General features: G+C 44.6%; 1 protein-coding gene across 2 annotated transcripts in view; it reads right to left on the reverse strand.

Moving 5' to 3' along the window:
* Nucleotides 1-26043, reverse strand: part of pnpla7b (patatin-like phospholipase domain containing 7b) — a 382057-nt gene that overhangs the window by 119218 nt on the left and 236796 nt on the right. For both annotated transcript variants that reach the window (XM_068012742.1, XM_068012741.1), the window contains 3 exons: nucleotides 25542-25710; nucleotides 23223-23405; nucleotides 12096-12214 (listed from right to left, as the gene is read on the reverse strand). In XM_068012742.1, the coding sequence (XP_067868843.1) occupies nucleotides 12096-12214; nucleotides 23223-23405; nucleotides 25542-25710 (471 nt within the window). The remainder of the gene's footprint in view (nucleotides 1-12095; nucleotides 12215-23222; nucleotides 23406-25541; nucleotides 25711-26043) is intronic.

Here is a 26043-nt window from a genome sequence, read left to right on the forward strand (position 1 = left end):
AGGGAGAGGGTCAATTTCAGTAGATTTCAAGCATGTTCAGCCTTCTACCTTGCAGATGGAAATTGGGAGCTCTTAGTCAAAGGTACATGGTTAAGGATAAATAGATATTGCTTGGGTGTGATTGGAAGGTATTAGAAAAAGTACAACTTATAGGGAAGTGCATGCATATGGAAGATATATATCGCATTATACACATGCAACCTTTGATACAGATGCAATAGAATCTTAAATGTTGGGTGCCTGAAACTCACAAGGACATTCCAATTTGCAAAATTCTCCACTCTGACAATGTATCATCTGACTCAAGATAAGAAATGTCATGGGAGCTTTACTCATAATTTGCCAAAATGATACATCTACTGCCTGCATGTATCTCACTTAATTACAGATTTATAGTTTAAAAAAAAACTCTTCCAATTTTAAAGCTGTATTAAATGGATTAGCCAGGTTAAATCACATGCAGAGTTAAATACAGGCTTTGCTGAGCCAGCATTTAATTAGGGGATGTAATTCTTCAGGGCTTTTCTAGTGAGGCTGCTATAAAGATGGAAAGGGCATTATGCCCACTACTGAGATACTGAAGACACCACAACCATTAACAGAACTATAATAGGGAATTAACAATCTTCACCTTTTTCTGAGCAAACTCAAGTCACTACAAATGAAAATTCTGAATTGTTGTTATTTCCAAGAACTATGTTATTTAGGGTGATACTCCAGTACAGTACTGATGGGACTGCTGCACTGCTGGAGGTGCAGCAGTGTCTTTCAGATGAGACATTAAGCTGGGGCTCCATCTACTCTCTCAATTGTACATAAAATATCCAATCGTATTATTCAAAGAAGAGCAAGGGAGTTCTCCTCAATGTCCTGGCCAATATTTATCCTTCGACTGATTCCTGGTATGAGAGGGCTATCTTATGAGAAAAGGTTGGACAGGTTTGGTCTGTATTCATCGGAATTTAGAAGGATGAGAAGTGATCTTATTGAAACGTATAAAGGTCCTGAGGGGACATGACAGGTGGATGTTGAAAGGATCTTGTGGGAAAGACTAAAACTAGGGGGCAGAGTTTAAAAATAAGGGGATTCCAATTTCAGACAGAGATAAGGATAATTTTTTTTCTCAGTGGGTTGAGAGTCTGTGGAACTCTCTTCCCCGGAGGGTGGTGGAGGCAGGGTCATTGAATGATTTTAAGGCAGAGATAGACATTTCTTGACAAACAAGGGAGTCAAAGGGTATCGGGGGTGGATGAAAAGTGGAGTTGTGTTCACAAGCAGACATGATCTTATAGATTGGCGGAGCAGGCTCAAGGGGCCAAATAGTCTCCTCCTGCTCCTAGTTCGTATGCTCGTATGTTGTTAACCAAACATAGTAAAACAGATTATCTGATCATTAGCTCATTGCCATTAGTGGGAGTTTACTCTGTGCAGACTGGCTGCCGTGCTTCCTATATTACAGCAGTGACTACAGTTCCAAAGTACTTCACTGGATGTGAAGCAGCTATCTTCAGAGTACCACTGACTGCATGTTGGCAGCCAATGGCAATCACACAAGGTAAAAGGGCCATTATGTGTGACAGAACTTATCATTAATACCTTGCATGAGGCCACATTCAATTAGACATCTCTGGAATCAAACTCCTACCCAGAAAGCAATAATTGGTTTTAATCGCTAGAGTGGTGAAGTTTTGAAATAACAGATTCCCAGTGGGGCTTGAAAAGGGAGGTACTGGAAGAGGAGTATTTTCCTGGCTCCCACCTACTTGGTACTTCTTAATTTATAGAATAATCTATTAGGAGAAGTTGTGATTTATGAGGTGGTATCAGTCGTAATTTCTCTCACTATTCCATGCCCTGGAAAAGACAAGTTTCAGGTTGGGCAGAGGGCATAAGAAGCACTCGCAGAATAATGTTAATGAGCATCTGGACACGACAGGGATCTACATCTTATTCATCAGTAGATGTGTGCAATGATTACCAATGTCATCAGAGTACTGTTGAGTACCAAGTTTGAGAACAGATTTGACAGCCTCAGATTGGCACCCAATAACAAAAATGTTGATCACCATTGTTTCCATGCAGATAGATACTGAAGAACTTCTGCAAAATATTAAATAAAATGCAAATCAGAGGTAGTCTGCAACTCACTCCCAGTTTGCTCAAAGAACTGCTGCTCCAGTGTTTCTTAAACTTTACAGAACTCCTGGAACCCTTTAAATTGGGCTGGTCCAAGTTAGTGGAGCTAAGAGGGTTAGCCACTTGGGCATCTCATCCAAGCTGCCATTCTTCAACATTGATTCTCGATAGAGTGCCAACTGTGAGGAGATGGGGATATCACAATCAAGCTTGATAGCGTCCTCACCCAATGAGGTTGAGATGGTCAGGGTTAGGGTCATAAGGTTTGATTGTGACATTCAAAGAGGCAAAAAGACTGGTTGGTACCAAAGTTCTTCAGAAGAACACAAACTTTCGAAGCAATGTTGGCTGGATTTGAACTCCTACAATTATCTGAACAGTTCTCCTGAGGATTCAGTTGGTATAACACAGAAGACTGTGTTGCCTACCCAGTGCAGGGTTCAGGACATCTGCTCAGGGCTGGGCAGGAACATGGAGTAGGAGGGGAAGGATCCAGTTGTCGTGGTCCACGTAGGTACCAACGACACAGGTAGGACAAGGAAAGAGGTTCTGCTTAGACAGTATGAGGAGCTAGGCACCAAATTGAAGAGCAGAACCACAAGGGTAATAATCTCTGGAATACGTGGCTCAAAGACTTGTGTGGGAGAAGTAGGTTTCGGTTCGTGCGGTACTGGCACCAGTACTGGGAAAAGTGGGGGCTGCACTGTTGGGACAGTCTGCATCTGAACCATGCTGGGACCAGTGTTCTAGCAAACCATATAACTAGAGAAGTAGAGAGGGCTTTAAACTAAACAAGGTGGATGAAGGATCAAACTTGGGTAGATGGAGCAAATCAAGGGGTAGAGTCAAGGCAGGAGAGCAGAATAGTAATATGGGAAATGAAGGTCAGAGAACGGCAGGAATGGACAGAGAGAAAAAAAACGAAGAACACACCAACAGTCAAGATTAGATATAACAAAGATAACAAAAAGGCAAAACTAAAGGCTCTGCATCTGAAGGCACATAGCACTCATAACAAAGTAGACGAACTGATAGATTATATTTATTTACTTTAATGTGTGCTAATAGCCATTAGGGAGACATTGCTGCAGGATAACAAGGATTGGGTCCTGAATATTGAGGGGTATATGACGTCCAAGAAGAATAGGAAGCTAGGTAAAGGTTAATCAAGGATGGCATTTGGGCAATAGTTAGAGATGACCTTGGTTCGGGAGATCAGGCTGTCAAATCAGTTTGGGTGGACATGAGGAATAGTAGGGGAAAGAAGTCACCAGTGGGAGTGGTCTACAGGCCTCCCAATAGTAACCACAACATAGGACGAAGTATACAAGGAGAAATATTGGGTGCTTGTGATAAAGGGACAGAAATAATCATGGGCGATTTTAATCGACAATAAACTGGAAAAATCAGATTGAATTTAGTAGCCTGGATTAGGAGTTCATAGAATGTTTTCGAAATTGGTTCCAGAATGTGCTGCTCTGAGAAACTGCCAAAGAGAAGGTTATATTGGACTTGGTATTGCGTAATGTGACAGAATTAATTAATGACCAGAGTAAAGGCACATCTCAGTAGCAGCAACCACAATATGATTGAATTTTACATCCAGTTTGAAAGAGAGGAGTGGGTCTAAGATTAGTATTTCAAACTTAAATAAGGGCAACTATGTGGCTATGGAAGCTGAGCTAGCTGAAGTGAACTGGGTTAGTAGGCTAGGAGACAGATCAATAGAGAAGCAGTGGCAGACATTTAAGGGGATATTTCAGAATACTCAGAATAAGCATATTCCTGCTACAAAGAAAAATTCTAAGGGGAGGACGCACCATCTGTGGTTAACTAAAAAAGTTAAGGAAAGCATCAAACCAAAGGAAAAAGTATATAATTGTGCAAAGATGAGTGGCAGGTCAGATGATTGGTCAGAATATAAAGAACGGCAGAGAATGACTAAAAGGCTAATCAGGAGAAAGAAATTATAGTATGAGAGGAAGCTAGCTAGAAATGTAAAAACGGATAGCAAGAGTGTCTACAGGTATAGAAAAAGGAAAAGACTATGTAAAGTGAGTGTTGGTCCTCTAGAAATCGAGAATGGGGAGTTAATAGTAGATAATAAGGAAATGGCGGATGAAATGAACAAATATTTTGGTTCTGTCTTCACTATAGAGGATACCAAAAACATTCCAGTAATAGCTGTAAATCCGGAAGTGGAAGGAAGAGAGGAACTCGGTGAAATTACAATCACCAGGAAAGTGGTACTGAACAAACTGATGGAGCTGCGGGCTGACAAGTCCCAGAGTCCTGATGGACTTCATCCTAGGGTCCCAAAAGAGGTGGCTAATGAGGTAGCAGCTGCGTTGGTGTTAATTTTTCAAAATTTACTAGATTCTGGAAAGTTTCCATCAGACTGGGAAATAGCAAATATAACCCCTCCATTCAATAAGTGGGGGGGGGGGGGCGGAGAATGTGCAGGGGGTGGCGGAAAACAGGTAACTATAGGCCAGTTAGCTTGATGGCTGTCGTGGGGAAGGTGTTAGAATCAATCATTAAAGAGGCTATAGCTCTGCACTTAGAAAAACTCAAGGTAATCAGGAATAGTCAGCACAGTTTTGTGAAAAGGAAATCATGTTTAACCAATTTACTGGAGTTGTTTGAAGGAGTAACATGCGCTGTGGATAAAGGGGAACCCATTGACATACTATACTTGGATTTCCAGAAGGCATTTGACAAGGTGCCATTTAAAAGGTTATTGCCCAAAGTACGAGCTCATGGTGTAGGGGGTTCTTTCTTTCTTTTTTTCTTTTGGGCCTCCTTATCTCGAGAGACAATGGATACGCGCCTGGAGGTGGTCAGTGGTTTGTGAAGCAGCGCCTGGAGTGGCTATAAAGGCCAATTCTGGAGTGACAGGCTCTTCCACAGGTGCTGCAGAGAAATTTGTTTGTTGGGGCTGTTGCACAGTTGGCTCTCCCCTTGCGCCTCTGTCTTTTTTCCTGCCAACTACTAAGTCTCTTCGACTCGCCACAATTTAGCCCTGTCTTTATGGCTGCCCGCCAGCTCTGGCGAATGCTGGCAACTGACTCCCACGACTTGTGATCAATGTCACACGATTTCATGTCACGTTTGCAGACGTCTTTATAACGGAGACATGGACGGCCGGTGGGTCTGATACCAGTGACTAGCTCGCTGTACAATGTGTCTTTGGGGATCCTGCCATCTTCCATGCGGCTCACATGGCCAAGCCATCTCAAGCGCCGCTGACTCAGTAGTGTGTATAAGCTGGGGGTGTTGGCCGCTTCAAGGACTTCTGTGTTGGAGATATAGTCCTGCCACCTGATGCCAAGTATTCTCCGAAGGCAGCGAAGATGGAATGAATTGAGACGTCGCTCTTGGCTGGCATACGTTGTCCAGGCCTCGCTGCCGTAGAGCAAGGTACTGAGGACACAGGCCTGATACACTCGGACTTTTGTGTTCCGTGTCAGTGCGCCATTTTCCCACACTCTCTTGGCCAGTCTGGACATAGCAGTGGAAGCCTTACCCATGCGCTTGTTGATTTCTGCATCTAGAGACAGGTTACTGGTGATAGTTGAGCCTAGGTAGGTGAACTCTTGAACCACTTCCAGAGCGTGGTCGCCAATATTGATGGATGGAGCATTTCTGACATCCTGCCCCATGATGTTCGTTTTCTTGAGGCTGATGGTTAGGCCAAATTCATTGCAGGCAGACGCAAACCTGTCGATGAGACTCTGCAGGCATTCTTCAGTGTGAGATGTTAAAGCAGCATCGTCAGCAAAGAGGAGTTCTCTGATGAGGACTTTCCGTACTTTGGACTTCGCTCTTAGACGGGCAAGGTTGAACAACCTGCCCCCTGATCTTGTGTGGAGGAAAATTCCTTCTTCAGAGGATTTGAACGCATGTGAAAGCAGCAGGGAGAAGAAAATCCCAAAAAGTGTGGGTGCGAGAACACAGCCCTGTTTCACACCACTCAGGATAGGAAAGGGCTCTGATGAGGAGCCACCATGTTGAATTGTGCCTTTCATATTGTCATGGAATGAGGTGATGATACTTAGTAGATTTGGTGGACATCCGATCTTTTCTAGTAGTCTGAAGAGACCACGTCTGCTGACGAGGTCAAAGGCTTTGGTGAGATCAATGAAAGCAATGTAGAGGGGCATCTGTTGTTCACGGCATTTCTCCTGTATCTGACGAAGGGAGAACAGCATGTCAATAGTCGATCTCTCTGCACGAAAGCCACACTGTGCCTCAGGGTAGACGCGCTCGGCCAGCTTCTGGAGCCTGTTCAGAGCGACTCGAGCAAAGACTTTCCCCACTATGCTGAGCAGGGAGATTCCACGGTAGTTGTTGCAGTCACCGCAGTCACCTTTGTTTTTATAGAGGGTGATGATGTTGGCATCGCGCATGTCCTGGGGTACTGCTCCCTCGTCCCAGCACAGGCATAGCAGTTCATGTAGTGCTGAGAGTATAGCAGGCTTGGCACTCTTGATTATTTCAGGGGTAATGCTGTCCTTCCCAGGGGCTTTTCCGCTGGCTAGGGAATCAACGGCATCACTGAGTTCCGATTTGGTTGGCTGTATGTCCAGCTCATCCATGACTGGTAGAGGCTGGGCTGCATTGAGGGCAGTCTCAGTGACAGCATTCTCCCTGGAGTACAGTTCTAGGTAGTGCTCAACCCAGCGGTCCATCTGTTTGCGTTGGTCAGTGATTATGTCCCCCGATTTAGATTTGAGGGGGGTGATCTTCTTGATGGTTGGCCCAAGAGCTCTCTTCATGCCATCATACATTCCTCTGATGTTTCCGGTGTCTGAGGCCAGCTGAATATGACTGCATAGGTGTTGCCAGTAGTCGTTTGCGCAACGCCTAGCTGTTCTTTGTGCAGTACTTCTGGCTGCTTTAAGTGCTGCGGATGTTAAATCGCTGGGGGCTTTCTTGTAGTTCAAAAGTGCAATGCGCTTAGCGGCTATGACAGGTTCCAGCTCTTCATTATGAGATTGAAACCAGTCTGCATTTCTCTTCGCACTTTTGCCGTAGGTGGTCAAAGCTGACTCATAGATGGCGTCTCTGATGTGGGCCCACTTGGTCTCAGCATCCCCTGTGGGAGTGTTTTGAAGGGCTGTTACAAGTGAATTTAGAAATTTTTGTAACAGCTGTGGGTGAGAAATTCTGCTCGTGTTGATGCGCGGGTGGCCCTTCTGCTTGGAATGATGCAACTTCTTTGGTCTGAGTCTAACCTTGCTGCACACCAGGGAGTGGTCGGTGTCGCAGTCCGCACTGTGGAAGCTGCGTGTGATTTGAACACTGTTTAAGGCAGCTCGCCTTGTGACAATGAGGTCTAGCTGGTGCCAACGACGTGATCTTGGGTGCCTCCATGAAACCTGGTGACAGGGTTTAGTGTGAAAGAACGAGTTGGTGATGCAGAGGTTATGATAGGTACACAACTCAAGCAGTCTCTGCCCGTTCTCATTCATCCTTCCAACGCCATAGCGCCCAAGGCAGGAGGGCCATGAGTCATGGTCGGCCCCAACCCTGGCATTAAAGTCCCCCAGCAGGAATAGGTGTTCGGTGTTGGGGATGCTGCTAATGATGTTATGGAGTTGTTCATAGAACTGGTCTTTAGCTTCAGGTGCGGAGCAGAGTGTTGGAGCATAGATGCTGAGTAGGTGTACTGGACCAGAGGTGGTGAGCAGTCGGATGGACAGTATGCGTTCCGAGCCATTTGAGGGAGGCTCTATCATGCTGAGCAAGGAGTTTCTGATGGCGAAGCCCACTCCATGCTGTCTTGGTTCTTCAGGATCCCTGCCCTGCCAGAAGAAGGTGTAGTCTTGCTCTGCTAGAGAGCCACTCGCGGGGAGGCGAGTCTCCTGAAGTGCTGCAATGTCCACATTGAATCTACTGAGCTCGTTGTTAATGATGGCGGTCTTCCGAGAATCGTTGATTTGTGTAAGGTCTTCCGACAGGCCAGGACACATAGTTCTGACGTTCCAGCTTGCAAAGCGAAGGGCTGGTACCTTCTTTCCTTTTTTCATGTTGTTTGGTGCGGTGTATCAGTCCACCTTTCGGGCAATGACCCTGAGCTCCAAGCACCCATTGAAGCAGGCAGACTGTGGCGGGACAGAACCTTATTGACCGGGGGCTGCCCGGTTTGAGGCGGGCGGTAGCTGTCCAGTGAGGTGCAATGACCTCTCCCACCGACAAAGGCAACCCGTGGCGCCCAGTTTCTACGCCAATTTATCTGGACTTATAACCCGTAACTGCTGCCTTCCGTGTTGTTTTAGTCGCTGTGAGGCAACTATGGAGTGACCTCTCCATGGCGCATGCCTGGGCAAATTTATGGAGGTTGAGAGTTGCCCAGTCGTCAAAACCCCCCTCTCGGCCTTTCTGGTGGGGTCCAAAGGAGTGCAGGACACGAAGTTTGGCACCAGTATGGCTGCAGGAACTGCCGGAAACATGCCAAAGGTGACACATGACCGCCTACGGGGTTCCGCTCCGGATTTTCTGTTAGGGTTTACTCCCTTAGCCTTGGTCTCTCCCGAGACGCCCACAAGGCAGTGGGGTAACGTATTAGCATGGATAGAAGATTGGCTGGCTGGCAGAAAACAGAGTATGCATAAATGGGTCCTTTTCTGAGCGGTAGGATGTGACGAGTGGAGTCCCATAGGGATCTGTGCTGGGGCCTCAACATTTTACAATTTATATCAATGACTTAGATGAGGGAAGTGATGGCATGGGAGCTAAATTTGCAGATGACACAAAGATAGGTAGGAAAGTATGTTGTGAAGAGGGCATAAGGAGGTTGCAGACCGATATAGATAGGTTGAGCAAGTGGGCAAAAATCTAGCAGATGGCGTATAATGTGGGAAAATGTGAAGTTGTTTACTTTGTCAGGAAGAATAAAAAAGCAGAGTATTACTTAAACAGAGAACGACTACAGAATTCCAAGGTGCAGAGGAATCGAGGTATTCTAGTGCATGAGTCACAAAAAGTTAATATGCAGGTACAGTTAGTAATAAAGAAGGCTAATGGAATGCTATCCTTTATTACGAGAGGAATTGAAAATAAAAGTCAGGATGTTATGCTTCAATTATACAGGGCACTGGTGAGGCCACATCTCAAATACTGTGCGCCGTTTTGGTCTCGCTGTTTTAGGAAGGATATAAATGCGGTGCAGGCAGTTCAGAGGAGGTTTACTAGGTTGATACCTGGAATGAGTGGGTTGTCTTATGAGGAAAGGTTGGACAGACTGGGCTTGCTTTCACTGGAGTTTAGAAGAGTGAGGGGAGATTTGATTGAAGTATATAAGATCCTGAACAGTCTTGACAAGGTGCATGTGGAAAGAATATTTCCTCTTGTAGTTGAGTCCAGAACTCGGGGGCACTGTTTTAAAATTAGAGGTCGCCATTTTAGGACAGAGACATTGGACTCTCTGCCTCAGAAGGTGGTGGAGGTGGGGTCATTGAATATTTTTAAGGCGGAGGTAGATAGATTCTTGTTAGGCAAGGGAATCAAAGGTTATCAGAGTAGGTGGGAGTTTGGAATTTGAAAAAAAAAACAGAGCAGCCATGATCTTACTGAATGGCGGAGCAGGCTTGAGGGGCCGAATGGCCTACTTCTGCTCCCAATTCGTATGTTCGTATAATCAGTACTTGTGTCATTCAGGCCAGGGGATCCAGATTTGACTACCAGTCTCAATCAACTCTTACATGACATCAGTGGTATTACATTCAGAGCCTAGATTGGGAGAATAATGGTTTCTGCTCTGGAATGATTACCTACTGACCCTTGTTCAAAGGTGGACATGTGGATATTGGGCGAGGTCAGAGATGGGCTTGGTTCTGATGCCACCACAGTTGAATAGCCTGCTGGTGCACATCACCTTGGTTCACAATTGAAGGCCAGGTCGGGGAGATGCAGCAGGTTGCCTAAGAGAGAGTGCCATATCGAGGAGGAAGGGGACAAAAATGGTAGTTGGGAGTCAATAACAGGGCCATCGCACAACACATATAACAAGAAACTCAATCATGCAACCTCCAACTCTGTTGGTCTAGAGTTTGACCTGAATCATAGTTTCAGAGCTGACAGTCCAGTGCTGTAAATGCAATGCAGCACCCAATCCACATGGTGCACCTCTGAGCAGCTGTGCAACTGTTAAATTAATTTAACTTAATTAAAAATGAAGTTTTTAATTAAACTTGGGTTTCATTAAAAAAGATTAGGTGGAAAAGCTTGTGTGTTAGTGCGTTATCTTGCGCTTCAGTGAAAAAAAATGCATACATGAGCTTAAAAGATTCAATTTCCAAAACCTCTGGGCCTGAAATCACAGTGCTATGATTCCACCTGTTGACAGGTTTTTGCAGGATCTCTCAATCAGATACAGTGCTTTGATTATTCATGGCTCTGCCAGGTGACAGCTGGTGTAATTTTCAGTGACTCATTTTAAATCAAAAACCAGTCTTTAATCCCTCGAGATAACCCAATGCTTTAAATTCTGCCTAAAACACCAATGAGGTGGTGACTGGTTCCTGCCCAGACTGGAGATAGCCTCCTATTATCTGGTGTGGGGGTGGGGGAGGGGTGAGAAGAAGTGGGGGAGAAGAGGATGGGTGGTGTGGGCGGGGAACACTAAAATTGCAACAGTACAGAACGCGCCATCTTGGAAAAGCTACACCAAGATACAGACAAGGTAATGAATGGATTTGACCTGAAATATTATACAATTACTTAAGTTATTGTAAGCTCTGTTCACATCTACACATATGCAAACAAATTTTCGAATATAGCAACCTCATCCCAACAACACTTAAAACAGAGGAATCACACTCGTCATTATTCGCAGGCAGGAAACCAGTAACCAGGCAGAAGGCCCATTGTCCTCCAACTTTTACTGGCTAGGGATCACTTAAGAATACATTACGAGTCGTGCTGTTAGCCTGGAATGTCAGTGCAATCTTCAAAAGCTTTTTACCCAAGTTCTTTGCATTTCTACATGTTTTATGCAGGAACTATAAGTCAGTCAATAAGTTGTGAAAAAGGTATACAATTTAACGATTCTCAATCTGTGTTTGATATCTGATACTGCAGCAGGATCAGGTATGGCTATGATTCGCTCCGTGATGGAAAACCCTCTGCCAAGGCACATGTGTGAAGAATCGCCTGTTGGTTCAGATATAGCCCAGCATCTAGTCAATAGCCTAGAAATTCATTGACACCCCCCAGATCCTGCGCCTGCGTTACAGGCGTAAAACAGGCACCTAGGTGTCAGATACTATGAGTGACCTGTGCCGCCTGCCATATTGGTAAAGGCTCTAGTATGGAAGACCTGTGCCAGAAACAGCAGTTAATACTATTGCAATTGCAAATGGGGGGGGGGGGGGGGGGGGGTTCTTAACATCTGCCTGAAGCCTCCTTTCCTAAACTGAGCTGCCCTTAATGCAACCAGCGCTGGTTCTGCCCTCCTGAATGCCCTACCTCCCCTTGTCCCCTCTATCCTCACCCTGTCCCAATGACCTCCTCTCCCCTCCCAAGACCTACGCGAGACACCCGCCCAACTTTGCCTTTGTGGAGCCAACAACTTCCTCTGGATGCTGGATGGCCAACGGATTGGTGGTCACAGCTTTCTGACAATATGGCGACGAGGTCCAAGGTCCAATTTTAGGTAAATCTCGGGCCTCCAGCTACTAGCACGCAGCTTAATGGGCCAAAACAAATTTCCACCCCAGTGTCTTCAGGAGAAAATCTCCAGTGGGGAAGTAAATAACCTCACTGTAGAGTAACACATTTAAAACAGAAAGTCAATCTTCAGTCCTGTGGAACTATATCCCAGTAGGTGAATCAAAGCAGAAAGAAAAGATGGTAGGAGAAGAAGCGGGAAAAGCCCACTTCTGGAAATATACTTGCAGGTAGTTTCAGTCAGAGAGTTTAACAAAAGTACGCCTACTTTCAGGGTTAGGACCTACCTCGCTCCTCCACCTCCCAGCACCAGTGCAATGGAATTGCCAGTAAGGATCCTAGCCAAACGGGAGAAATCAGAGTGACGGTCAGGCACCTTCTGAGAGATTCTTTGATACATCTCGAGCTGAAAAAACACAATACCAAAGAGTATCATGAATCAGTTTGACTGATGATGGTGCTCTCAGTTAGATATGCTATTAAAATTATATATAGCATTGTGTGAATATGCAAAGAAACACCAAAGCACTAATTTACTTGTCTACTGTGACACAGCTTACACTTTGTGAAGCTTTTCCATCATGTTTCACTTGAGTTTGACACCCTAGCTTCCAGTGTGGTTATTTCCCACAATACAAGGACAGTTCTTACGACTTATGTCAGCTGATAGGTGGAGAAATAATAGAATGGTGCTGGGAGTAATGTTCCTCCTCTAACACACCAGGCTTTAAAGGGCTGATATAACTGTGTGTATGCTTTAGATTACTTATTGTGACTAGGATCTTGTTCTTTGAATGCAGTTCAGTCTCCACACTCAATACCATGCCAAAATAAGGGGAAACCACTGAGGACCATCTCCCTTTAAGATTTTGGCTCTATGTAGCAGCCACCTTGGTAATTCAACAATACATTAGCACCTTGTTCTCAATCACACCCCAGCTCTGAACCAGAAAGATCCCAAATCCGAACAAGCTTTAATATGTACAAGGTGCTAAAAAGGGAGCCCTGTATGTGGTGACTGAAGTTCAATCAATGAGCAAGGAATTGACACCACTTCAATGTCATTCTCTCTCATTCAATCAGCCCTTGAGCAAATTAACTACATCAAGGAAAGCAATGGAAAGTGAGAAATTCTAAGAACTAGAGGATAAATTTCTTTAATTTTTTTATTTAGAGATACAGCACTGAAACAGGCCCTTCGGCCCACCGAGTCTGTGCCGACCATCAACCACCCATTGATACTAATCCCACATTCCTACCCCATCCCCACCTTCCCTCAATTCCCCTACCTATACTAGGGGCAATTTATAATGGCCAATTTACCTATCAACCTGCAAGTCTTTGGCTGTGGAAGGAAACCGGAGCGCCCGGCGAAAACCCACGCAGTCACAGGGAGAACTTGCAAACTCCGCACAGGCAGTACCCAGAATCGAACTGGGATCGCTGGAGCTGTGAGGCTGAGGTGCTAACCACTGCGCTACTGTGGGGATATACTGCCAGCAGTTTTGCGGAAGCCTGGCTTTACACCCTTAAATGGGGTTTCTGTTACGCATGTGATCCAGAGAAATTCACCTTCACCCCAATTTTGAGTTGAGCTTGGAACACTGCAGTGCTCACGTGTTTTTCGTCCATAGCGACCAGATCAAGATAACATGCCTCAGGAAAGAATGGAAGTATATTCAGATTGGATCAGGAGAAACTTTGCATCTGGATCGAAGAAGCAGCTATTGTAGAGCTACAATTATCAACTCTCACTTTTTCGGTTCCCAGATCTGCATAATTTGTCTTTAACAATCAACTTCATCGTCAATTGCCCAGGACTAACTAATGTTCTAAGGATTAGTGCTGCTTGAATCGGTGTCAATTTTCTGCCACAGCTGATGCTGCAAGTCTAATTTAAATTAGAATTTAATTTTAAACTACTTGAAAACCTCATTTTACTTGATACAGCAGAGAGGCCTCCAGTAGAAGCAAAATACTGCAGATACTGGAAATCTGAAATAAAAACAAGAAATGCTGAAAATACTCAGCAAGTCTGGCAGCATCTGTGGAGAGAAGCAGAGTTAACATTTCAGGTCAGTGACCCTTCATCAGAACTGGCAAAGGTTAGAAATGTAATAGGTTTCAAGCAAACAAAGCGGGGGTGGGGCAAAAGATAACAAAAATAAAGGTGTTAATAGGACAGGGTCACAGAAAATAACTGACCAGAAGGTCAAGGAGCAAAGGCAAATGGTATGTTAATGGCGTGTTGAAAGACAAAGTGTTAGTGCAGAGAAGGTGTTAATGGACAGAAAAATGAACAGCCCTAGCCCAAAGCACAAACATGAAAAAAATGTGGGCAGGCACATGGTAAAAAAATGATGAAACAAACTAAAATAAACAAATAAAGAAAAAAAACTAAAAATAAAAAGGGGGGCTCATCATGCTCTGAAATAATTGAACTCAATGTTCAGTCCAGTAGGCTGTAACATGCCTAATTGGTAAATGAGATGCTGTTCCTCAAGCTTACGTTGATGTTCACTGGAAGACTGCAGCAAGCCCAGGACAGATGTGGGCATGAGAGCAGGGGGGTGTGTTGAAATGGCAAGCAACCGGAAGATCGGGGATGGAGCAGAGGTGTTCCGCAAAGCGGTCACCCAATCTGCGTTTGGTCTCCCCAATGTAGAGGAGACCACATTGTGAGCAGCAAATACAGTATACTAAATTGAAAGAGGTGTAAGTAAATCGCTGCTACACCTGAAAGGAGTGTTTGGGGCCGTGGAGAGAGGAGGTAAAAGTGCAGCTATTAGACCACCTGCGATTGCACGGGGAAGTGCCATGGGCAGGGGGCAAGGTGTTGGGGGTAATGGAGGAGTGGACCAGGGTGTCACAGAGGTAATGATCCCTTTGGAATTCTGACAGGGGAGGGGAGGAGAAAATGCGTTTGGTAGTGGCATCATGCTGGACGTGGCGGAAATGGCGGAGGATGATCCTTTGCATGTGGAGGCTGGTGGGGTGGGAAGTGAGGAGAACGGGAACCCTGTCGTGGTTCTGGGAGGGAGGGGAAGGGGTGAGGGTAGAGGTGCGGGAAATGGGCCGGACACTGTTGACTGCCCTGTCAACCACAGTGGGGGGGGAATCCGCAGTTGTGGAAAAAGGAAGACATATCAGAAGCGCTGTCGTGGAAGGTTGCATCATCAGAGCAGATGCGTCGGAGAAACTGGGAGAATGGAATGGAGTCCTTACAGGAGGCAGGGTGTGAAGAAGTGTAGTCGAGGTAGCTGTGGGAGTCGATGGGCTTATAATGAATATTAGTAGACAGCCTATCCCCAGAGATGGAGACAGAGAAGTCGAGGAAGGGAAGGGAAGTGTTGGAGATGGACCATGTAAAGGTGAGAGAAGGGTGGAAATTGGAAGCAAAGTTGATAAAGTTTTACAGTTCGAGGTGGGAGCAGGAAGCAGCGCCGATCAGTCATTAATGTACCGGAAAAAGACTTGGGGGAGGAGGCCCGAGTAGGACTGGAACAGGGGATAGTCGACATACCCCACAAAAAGACAGGCATAACTAGGACCTATGCGGGTACCCAAAGCAACACCTTTTACTTGAAGGAACTGAGTGGAGTTGAAGGAGAAGTTGTTCAATGTGAGAACAAGTTCAGCCAAGTGGAGGATGATGGTGGTGGATGGGGACAGGTTGGGCCTTTGTTCAAGGAAGAAGCAGAGAGCCCTCAAACCGTCCTGGTGGGGGATGAAAGTGTAGAGAGATTGGACGTCCATAGTGAAGAGCTGGTGGTTGGGGCCAGGAAACTGGAAATTGTCAAAATGAGGTAGGGCGTTACAGATGTAGACGGGAAGAGACTGGACCAGGGGAGAAAAGATAGAGTCGAGATAATAAGAAATAAGTTCAGTGGGGCAGGAACATGCTGAAACAATGGGTCTGCCAGGACAGTCCTGTTTGTGGATTTTAGGAATGAGGTAGAAGCAGGCTGTCTGAGATTGCAGGACGATGAGGTTAGAAGCTGTAGAGCTAGATCTCCAGAGGAGATGAGGTCAGTGACAGTCCTGTGGACTGTAGCTTTATGTTCGGTGGTGGGATCATGGTCCAGGGGGAGGTAGGAAGCAGTGTGAGAGTTGGCACTGAGCCTCTGCAAGGTAGAGGTCGGTACGCCAGACAACAACAGCACCACCCTTGTCGGCAGGTTTGATGACAATGTCGGGGTTAGATCTTAGAGAACAGAGTGCAGCAAGTTCAGAGGGAGACAGGTTAGAGTGAGTGGGGGGCGGTGGGGGGGTGGGGGGAGCAGAGAAATTGAGACGGCCGATGTCTCGCCTACAGTTTTACACAACTCATTTGTTCACACACTGCACCCCTCATACTGGTTGGGTAAGTCATTGCTGTCTGCTGCTATGCATTGGTTCCTGCTTAGATCACTTTTGTTGGTAGTTATTTAATTGAATTTTTCTTGGAAATTAAGCAATATGTCAAATTAAATTTCATGCTAACATTGCCCACTTAACTATAAATCAGAACATTTTGACATAATTTTACAGTGAGCACAATTGTCAAAATGTAGAACTGGTCTGAGATGATACCAGCTGTTTGCCTCCACAGTATTACTGAACAGAACTGTACTCAGCAGACATCAGCTTAAAATATACAGGGTATGACGCTCAACAACATTCTTAAATGTTCAGTAAACCCTACATGAGAATCTCTATGGTAAATACAGCACACACCACGACTAACACAGTAATCCTCATCCTCTGAACTGTATAGGAACTCTACAGTTAGTATAGCACACGTCATGAGATGTGGAGGAATTTCTTCACCCAGAGAGTGGTGAACCTCTGGAATTCTCTACCACAGAAAGCAGTTGAGGCCAAATCATTAAGTATATTCAAGAAAGAGTTAGATATAGTTCTTGGGGATAAAGGGATCAAGGAATACGGGGAGAAAGCAGGAACAGGATACTGAGTTTGGATGATCAGCCATGATTGTATTGAATGACGGTGCAGGCTCGAAGGGCCAAATGGCCAACTTCAGCTCCTATTTTTCTATGTTTCTATGACGAATGCTGTAACCCTTATCCTATTCACTGTAGAGGAACTCTATCAAACCCTGGATATTTTCTTAAGCAAAATATAAAAATCAAATAAATTAGGGCAGTCCCAAGGTGCTGGTGACAGAGAAGAGGCATTGGAGGATGATTGTGAAGAGCACTATGCCAATTTCTGCAGAAAGGTCTAGAGGGCTAATGCATCTCATCTCTTGCATGTGACGGGTAGTTCCTCCTGACAGGCATCCTTATTAAAGGGGAAGCAATTAAAAGAGAGGCAATATGAGCTAAATATTTAAAGCAATTTCCCTTCTAAAAATGATAAAAATCAAATAAATTTGATTTAATAATTTGCTTCCCCTTTAATAAGGATGCCCGTCAGGAGGAACTATCCATCACATGAAAGAGATGAGACAGGTCAATAAGGCAGTGACACCAATGCTGTACCTTTGTTGAACTGTTTGCAAAACTTAATGATGTGCCTTTTTAAGCATTAATGTACTTGCCATCCTCTTGTCTGTGCAGTAAATGCTGAGTAACTACGGGTGAAATTGAAAGAAATGCAAGAGTATTATTAGACCTAGTACTCAATGTGTTCAATCAGTCTAGAGCAGCAATCAATGCTGCCTCATCTCCATCCTTCCTTTCCTCTCTAATGTCCTTGAATGTGTCATTGTTTTCCAGCTCTGTGCTCGCCTGTCCAAAAATACTCTCCTGGAATCCCTCCAGTCTGCTTTCCACTCATCTCAGAACACAGAGACAGCCCTAGCCAAAGCCACAAACAACATTCTCTGTGGTTCTGGCTATGATGCATTAGCCCTCTAGACCTTTCTGCAGAATTTGGCATGGTGCACTTCACAATCATCCTCCAATGCCACTTCTCTGTCACCAGTGCCTTGGGACTGCCCTAACAACCTCATGATAGTCAGTGCATCTCCAAAACTGGCTTCTCTTCCTTCCCTCATACCTCCATCTCCAAAGTTCCCCAAGGGTCTACAACTTGTTCAAAGCTGTTATAATATCCTGTCCCACATTGAGTCTCACTCGCCTATCACACTGTTCTCACAAATTTACATGCTCCCCATCCCTTAATGCACGTGGTTTCAAAGCTTTGCCCTTAGCAGCAACTCTTTCCAAGGCCTCATTCACTTCATGTCGTGGAAATACAAGGAAAGCATTCAAGGACTTACGGCGGTGCAGAGAAGACCCACAAGACTGATATCCAGCATTAAAGATCGAGGTTAGATTTAGATTCCTAGAGTCTTAAAAGGAGGCAAAGAATTTCCATTCCCTTCACCATTGGTGCATCATGGCTGCAGTGTGTACTACCCACAGGTTGTAGTGCAGCAACTCACCAAGGATTCTTTGACAGTACCTCCCAAACCCACAACCACTACCAGCTAGGAGGTCAGGAGCAGTATGGGAACATGATCAAGTTCAAAATCCCCTCCAAGTCACATACCATCCTGATTTGGACATATTTCAAAGTCTGCAGATGATCCAAAACTCAGAAATGTAGTAATCAATGAAGATAGTAACACTTCTATTTGGTAAACAGAATGAGGAGAGACAAAATGAGCTAAATGGTACAATACTAAAAGGGGATTTTAAAGGAGCAGAGAGATCTGGGGGTGTGCGTACACAAATCTTTGAAGGTGGCAGGACAAGTTGAGAAGGCTTTTAAAAGCATATGGGATCCTCAGCTTTATGAATAGAGGAAAAGCAGGGAATTTAGACAAAACCTTTATAAAAGTACTGGTTATACTTCAGCTGAAGTATTGCGTTCAATTCTGGGCACCACACTTCAGAAAGGATGTCAAGACCTTGGAAAGGGTGCAGAGGAGACTTAGTAGAATGATACCATGGATGAGGGACTTCAGTTATATGGAAAGATTGGAGAAGCTAGGATTAATCTTCCCTGCTCTAGGGAAAATAAGAGGAGATTTGATAGAGGTGTTCAAAATCATGAATGCTTTTCATAGAGTAAATAAGGAGAAACTGTTTCCAATGGCAGAAGGGTCAGTACCCAGAACAGACAGATTTAAGTTGATTGGCAAAAGGACCTGAAGCAATACGAGAAAACTTTTTTTTTTTTACACAGCGTGTTGTTGTGATCTTAACTTCACTGCCTGAAAGAGTGGAAGAAGCAGTTTCAATCAAAATAGTCAAGAGAATTGCATAAGTACTTGAAGAGAAGAAATTTATAGGGCTATAGGGAATGAGCAGGGGAGTGGGATTAATTGAATAGCTCTATCAAAGAGCCAGCACAAACAGGATGGGCCAAATGGTCTCTTTCTGTCCTGCATCATATTTGCTTTCCTTTATTATTGCTGGGTCAGGTACTGGAACTCCCTAACTAACAGCGTTGCGGGAAACGCTTCATCACATGGACTACAGCAGTACAAGAGAGTGGCTCACAGTTAGCTTCTCAAGGGCAACTATGCATGGGCAATAAATGCCGGCCTTGTTAACAGTTCCCATTTCCCGAAATTGAATAAAAACAACCTTAAACAGGTATATGAGCTGTATAAAAAGGTAAACCAAAATCAATTACTCCACACTAAACCCTGACAGTTTGCTAAGGGGACACCAGAAAAAGCCTAATTTAGGACTGATGGTGAACTGCAAACAGAAAGTGATCAGTACATGGAATGGATGTAAAGGTGGGGTCACAGAGACAGGAACTTTGGAATGATCCAAAGAACAGTTAGATGCTGTGGTGGAGGCTGTGGCAGATAGAATGGTCTTCCTCATTTTTGTGTGGCTTATGATCTTGTGAGCAAAAAACGATTATATTGTGCAGCAATTACCAAACTTAAATAAGGCAACCTAGGTAAAGGCCACCAATTAACTAAGCGAGGACTGCTTTGGGTCATGCAATCTCTGTCAGACCCCTGTACATGCACGCTGTAAAATGGGCAATATGCACAGCCCCCACAGCTGAACAATGTACAATCCCGAGTGAGAAAGGGTATTTAGATTGCACTTTGATGCATAACTTACATGACAGAATCATAGAATGGTTACAGAACAGAAGGAGGCCATTCGACCTGTCATGTCTGTGTCAGCTCTCTGCAAGAGCAACTCAGCTCGTCCCACTTTCTCATCTTTTCCCTGTAGCCCTGCAAATTTGTTCTCTTCAGATAATTATCCAATAGTCTTTTGAAAGCCACAATTAACAGTTTCAGGCAGTGCATTCTAGATCCTACCATTGCTGCGTAAAATATATGTTTTTCCTCATGTCGCCTTTGGTTCTTTTGCCATTCACCTTATATTGGCGTCCTCTGGCACATGATCCTTCTACCAATGGGAATAGTTTCTCTCTATCTACTCTGTTCAGACCCCTTATGATTTTGAACACCATCAGATCTCCTCTCAACCTTCTCTTCTCTCAAGGAGAACAGCCCCAGCTTCTCTAATCTATCCTCATAACTGAAGTCCCTCATATCTCCAGGACCATTCTTGTAAATATTTTCTGCATCCTCTCTAATGCCTTCGCATCCTTCCTAAAGTGTGGTGCCCAGAATTGGACACAATTCTATGCCTCTATTTATAAAGCCCAGGATCCCATATAGCTTATTAACCACTTTCTCAACCTGCCCTGCCAACCTCAACAATTTGTGCACATATACTCCCAGGTCCCTCTGTTCCTTCACCCACTTTAGAATTTTATCCTTCATTTTATGTTGGCTCTCCTCATTCTTCCTCCCAAAATGTATCACTTCACACTTCTTTGCATTAAATTTCATCTGCCCATTCTACCAGGCTATGTCCTTTTGAAATCTATCTTTGTCCTCCTCACATTTCACAATACTCCTAAGTTTTGTATCTTCCGCAAATTTTGAAATTGTGCCCTGCAATCCCAAGTCGTTAATACTGATCAAGAAAAGCAGTGGTCCTAATACCAGCCCCTGGGGAAATCCACTATTTACCTTCTTCCAGTCCAAAAAACAACGTTCACCTCTACTCTCTGCTTCCTGTCACTCAGCCAACTTTGTAACCATGTGGCCACTGTCCATTTTATTTTATGGGCCTTAACTTTGCTGACAAGCCTATTATGTGGCATTTCATCAAAGGCCTTTTGAAAGTCCACGTACACCACATCAACTGCATTACCCTCATCAACTCTCTCTATTACATTAAAATAAAACTCGATCAAGTTAGTTAAATATAATTTGCCCTTAACAAATCTGTGCTGGCTTTCCATAATTTAACAGTCATTTGGATAAATGTGGATTCATTTTGCCCCAAATTATCATTTCTAAAAGCTTTCTCATCATTGAGGTTAAACTGACTGGCCTGTGGGTGCTTATATTCTTCTTGAAATAATGCGGAACATTTGCAATTCTCCAGTCCTCAGGCACCACCCTTGCATCGAAGGAGGACTGGAAGATTATGGCCAGTGCTGCCACAATTTCCACCCTTACTACCCTCAGTATCCTTGGATGGATCTCATTCAGTCGTGGTGACTTATCAACTTTAAGTACAGCCAACCTTTCTAATACTTTGTCTTTATCAATTTTTAGTCCATCCTGTGTCTCAACTACCTTCTCCTTCACTATGATTTTGGAAGCATCTTCTTCCTTGGTAAAGACAGATGTAAAGTACTCATTTAGTACCTCAACCATGCCCTGCCTCTGTGCATAAATCTTCTTTCTGGTCCCTAATTGGCCCCACTCCTCCATTTATCCCCCTTTTACTGTTTATATGCCAATAGAAGACTTGTTAATTCCCTTTTAGCTGCCTGTCTCTTCTCATAGTCTCTCTTTGTTTTTCGTATTGTTTCACTTCCCTCTGAACTTTCTGTATTTCGCCTGGTTCTCACTTGTATGATCAACCTGACATCTGACATATGCACCCTTTATCTTTCTATCTCTTATCATTCAGGAAGCTTTGGCTTTGTTTGTCCTACCTTTCTCCCTCATGCGAATGCACCTTGACTGTACCTGAACTATCTCCTCTTTAAAAGGTAGCCCATTGTTCTGTTACATTTTTGCCCGTCAATCCTTAATCCTAATTTAACTGTGTCATATCCGTTCTCACCCCATTGAAATTGGCCCTACCCCAATTGATTATCTTTACTCCGGATTGCTCCTTACCCTTTTCCATAGATAACCTAAAGCTTATGATACTATGATCACTGTCTCCTAAATGTTCCCCTACTGACACTTGATCCACTTGTCCCACCTCATTCCCTAGAACCAGATCCAGTAATGCCTCCTTTCTCATTGGGCTGAAAACGTATCAATCTAGAAAATTCTTCTGAACATAGCTCAGAAATTCTTCCCCCTCTGTGCCAAGTACACTACTACCACCCCATTCTATTTTCAGATAAAGTCCCCCATTATAACTACAGTTTTTTGCACCTCTAACTAATTTCTTTGCAAATTTGCACCTCTATATCTTTCCCACTAGTTGGTGGCCTATAGAATACACCCAGAAGTGTAAAGGTACCTCTACTGTTTCTCAGCTCTAACCAAACAGATTTTAACCTTGACCAATCACTCAATTATAATATTCAGCACTGTGAACTCCAAATCAGAGCCATTCAACACCCGCTGTCACTGCATTACAATGAAACCTGACTGTACCTCTGCCTTACAAAGTAGCTGTAACCTATTAACACAAATATTATGGGGGCTTTTGCATTCAGCTCCTGAATGGACAACCCAAATTTTGCACCCCCTGTTTTGGGGAAATAAAGGGAATGCAATAGCTGTAACAATTGTGGATTTTCAGAAAGTAGTTCACTGACAGGCAGAAAATAAAGGATTAGAGTTAATAGGTGTTGACTGGATTGGAAAAAGCTTGGAAGTGCTGGATTCCCGAGTCGGCGTGGGACGTGTTTTCTTTCTCTCTCTCCTTATAAATAGACGATGTGGATTTGATCACAGGAACACACAACACTGAAATTTACCAAGCAGCAAGATTTCAGGAGGAAATGGATGGGTTAGCAGAATGGGCAGAAAGATAGCAGATGCAAGTTACTGCAGAGAAGTGTGAAGTAATACACCATGGGGGTTGGGGGGGCAGGGGGTAAAATGAGGAATAAGAGATGAACACAGTGGAAAGACGCTGAATGGTTTGGTGGAACAAAAAGAATTAGAGGTTCAATTGTGTAATTCCCTAACAATGAGAGTGCCTATAGATAAAACCATTAAAAAGTACCGATCGTAGTTTGGATTTTACAAATCAGGATATATAAAGTACAAGAGAGAAGAGGTTTTGATAAATTTGTACAAGATAATGGCTGGGACACAGTTGGGGTACTCCAATATAGAAGGAATGTGGTGCTGCTCAACAAATAACATACCCAAGATTCCTTTAAAATGAAATACAGTATCAAACAATATCCAAAGACATTTTCAAGCTCCCTACCAGTTTAGGTAGCCTCTTGCGAGAGAAGACGCGGCGAGGACAGCAGAGGTGAAGATGACCCGAGCACCAGCTCCTCATATTAAGCCACTCGACTGTGCGTGATGGAGTCGGCCCGTCCTCCTTGTGCAAAAGGATGAGTTGTTTGAGGGCTCGCACAGCTGTGTTCTCCAACATACGCTCCAGCTGAAAACAAAGTGATAGGCAGATTACAGGCATGAAGGGTTGTGTGACACTGAACCAGCTCCATGGTAAAGGCCGGCTACCCGAACTGAACCTGACGACGAGTCGGGTTTGGGTTGGGTTTGGCTGGGTCGAACACGCTCAATCACTACCTCCGGTAAGTGGCTCCACTGTTAATGTACTTTTTGGACTTGAAATGTGGTTTTGTTAGAGTTATTTTAAGCTTGTGCAGATAAGAAACAAAGTGAAAAACAGAAGGTAGGTTAACTGATGGTCGGGTTGGGCGCGGGAAAAAAATGGATGGACTCGGGCCGGGTCAGATGTGGTTCTGTTGGGCTGGGGTCGGGTTTCATTTGCAGACCCGAGCAGGCCTTTACTCCATGGCGCATGGCCTGAGTCACTCCATGGCATGCAACTACACTGCGCCTCCCGCTGCTGGCTACACCATCATGATTTGCACGTGGACCATTTCCCTGTCACAGTATATATCACCACTCAATCCAGTCAGCAAGCCAATAAACCAAAAACCTGGAATGCATAGGAATGACTGCCACCAGCCTTCCTGGTCTGAAGTACACTTCTCTAGTCTCTTGCCTGGAGATCAATCAAATAACACTCAAAGTTTTCCCATCAGGGACAGTGTCAGGGCCAGAAAAATACAATGGGACTCTTGGAATAAACTGGAAGACACTGCAGTATCGCTGTGTATGTATTTGATTGACCTCCAGGCAAGAGAGCATTGAAGTATACTTCACACTGGGAAGGCTGGTGGCAGTTATTCCTTTGCATTCCAGGTTTCCGGTTTATCGGCTTGCTGACTTGATTGAGTGGTGATCTATATATTGTGAAAGGAAAATGATAGCAATAGTTCTGAAACAATCTGCAGACAGCAAAGGAGCCACGAGGCCAGTGTACACAATACCTCTCCAGTCAGAGCAGTGATGTGATAGGATCTTTTATTAAAGAGGAATAACTTAAAAAGAAGTCATTCAGCCTCTCCCCATCTCCTTGTGTTTCTTTGCACCCAAAGACAAAGATTCAGTCGAATGATAGATATAAATCTACTGAATGAAGGAGTTCCTCAGGGTAGTGTCCTAGGCCCAACCATCTTCAGCTGTTTCATCAATGACCTTCCTTCAATCATAAGGTTAGAAGTGGGGATGTTCGCTGATGATTGCACAATGTTCCGCACCATTCGCGACTCCTCAGATACTGAAACAGCCCATGTAGAAATGCAGCAAGACCTGGACAATATCCAGGCTTGGGCTGATAAGTGGCAAGTAACATTCGCACCACAAAAGTGCCAGGCAATGACCATCTCCAACAAGAGAGAATCTAACCATCTCTCCTCGACAGTCAATGGCATTACCATCGCTGAATCCCCCACTAACAACATTCTGGGATTACCATTGACCAGAAACTGAACTGGAGTAGCCATATAAATACTGTGGCTACAAGAGCAGATCAGAGGCTAGGAATCCTGTGGCGAACAACTCACCTCCTGACTCCCCAAAGCCTGTCCACCATCTACAAGGCACAAGTCAGGAGTGAGATGGAATACTCTCCACTTGCCTGGATAGGTACAGCTCCAACAACACTCAAGAAGCTTGATACCATCCAGAACAAAGCAGCCTGCTTGACTGGTACCCCACCCACCACCTTCAACATTCACTCCCTCCACCACCGACGCACAGTGGCAGCAGTGTGCACCATATACAAGATGCACTGAAGCAATGCACCAATGCTCCTTCGACAGCAGCTTCCAAACCCGCAACCTCTACCACCTAGAAGGATAAGGGCAGCAAACGCATGGGAACACCACCACCTGCAAGTTCGCCTCCAAGTCAAACACCATCCTGTCTTGGAATTATATCACCGTTCCTTCACTATCGCTGGGTCAAAATCCTGGAACTCCCTCCCTAACATAATTGTGGGTGTTCTTACACCACATGGACTGCAGCAGTTCAAGAAGGCAGCTCACCACTGCCTTCTCAAGGACAATTAGGGATGGGCAATAAATGCTGGCCTAGCCAGTGACGCCCACATCCCATGAATGAATTTTTTAAAAAGTACGAAAGGTAGGCAGGTACATGATTGCCCATCATTTAAAGAAATTGCACAGTTCAATATTTGACCCACCTCTCCAACTGTCGGTTCCTGCTCTCCTAACCCAACAATAAGGATGCAATCAGCTTGTCTGATACAGCGCTGGGTCCAGGGAGTCATACTGCTGTCAGACTGGTACAACACAATTCGATGGATATCTTCTTGCTGAGCTAGCCAGCTTGACAGTCGGTACTCGTGGATACTACAGAGACATGAACAAAAGGGACCGTTGAGAAACAGAACACTGAAAAGGCACAGCATGTCAATCAGCATCGATGGAGAGAATGGACAAGTGGACAGCATGGACAGAACCCTTCTAGAATCAGAAATGGAGGGGGAGGGAAAAAGAAACAAACAAATACTCTAAGCACAGAGAGGGAGGGAGTAAACACATCAGTTGTAGGCTGTTTAAAAAAAGTCAGGATACTACTAGATGATGGAATAGATCATCAAGGTGACTTCGGAGCTATGGTTCCCAAAGCTTTCCAACTCTGGGGTCTTTATCATCTCATTTCTGGGTCTCTTGCAGATTGAT

This window comes from Heterodontus francisci, chromosome 32 (genome assembly GCF_036365525.1).
Source record: "Heterodontus francisci isolate sHetFra1 chromosome 32, sHetFra1.hap1, whole genome shotgun sequence".
In the NCBI taxonomy this organism is placed as follows: domain Eukaryota; kingdom Metazoa; phylum Chordata; class Chondrichthyes; order Heterodontiformes; family Heterodontidae; genus Heterodontus; species Heterodontus francisci.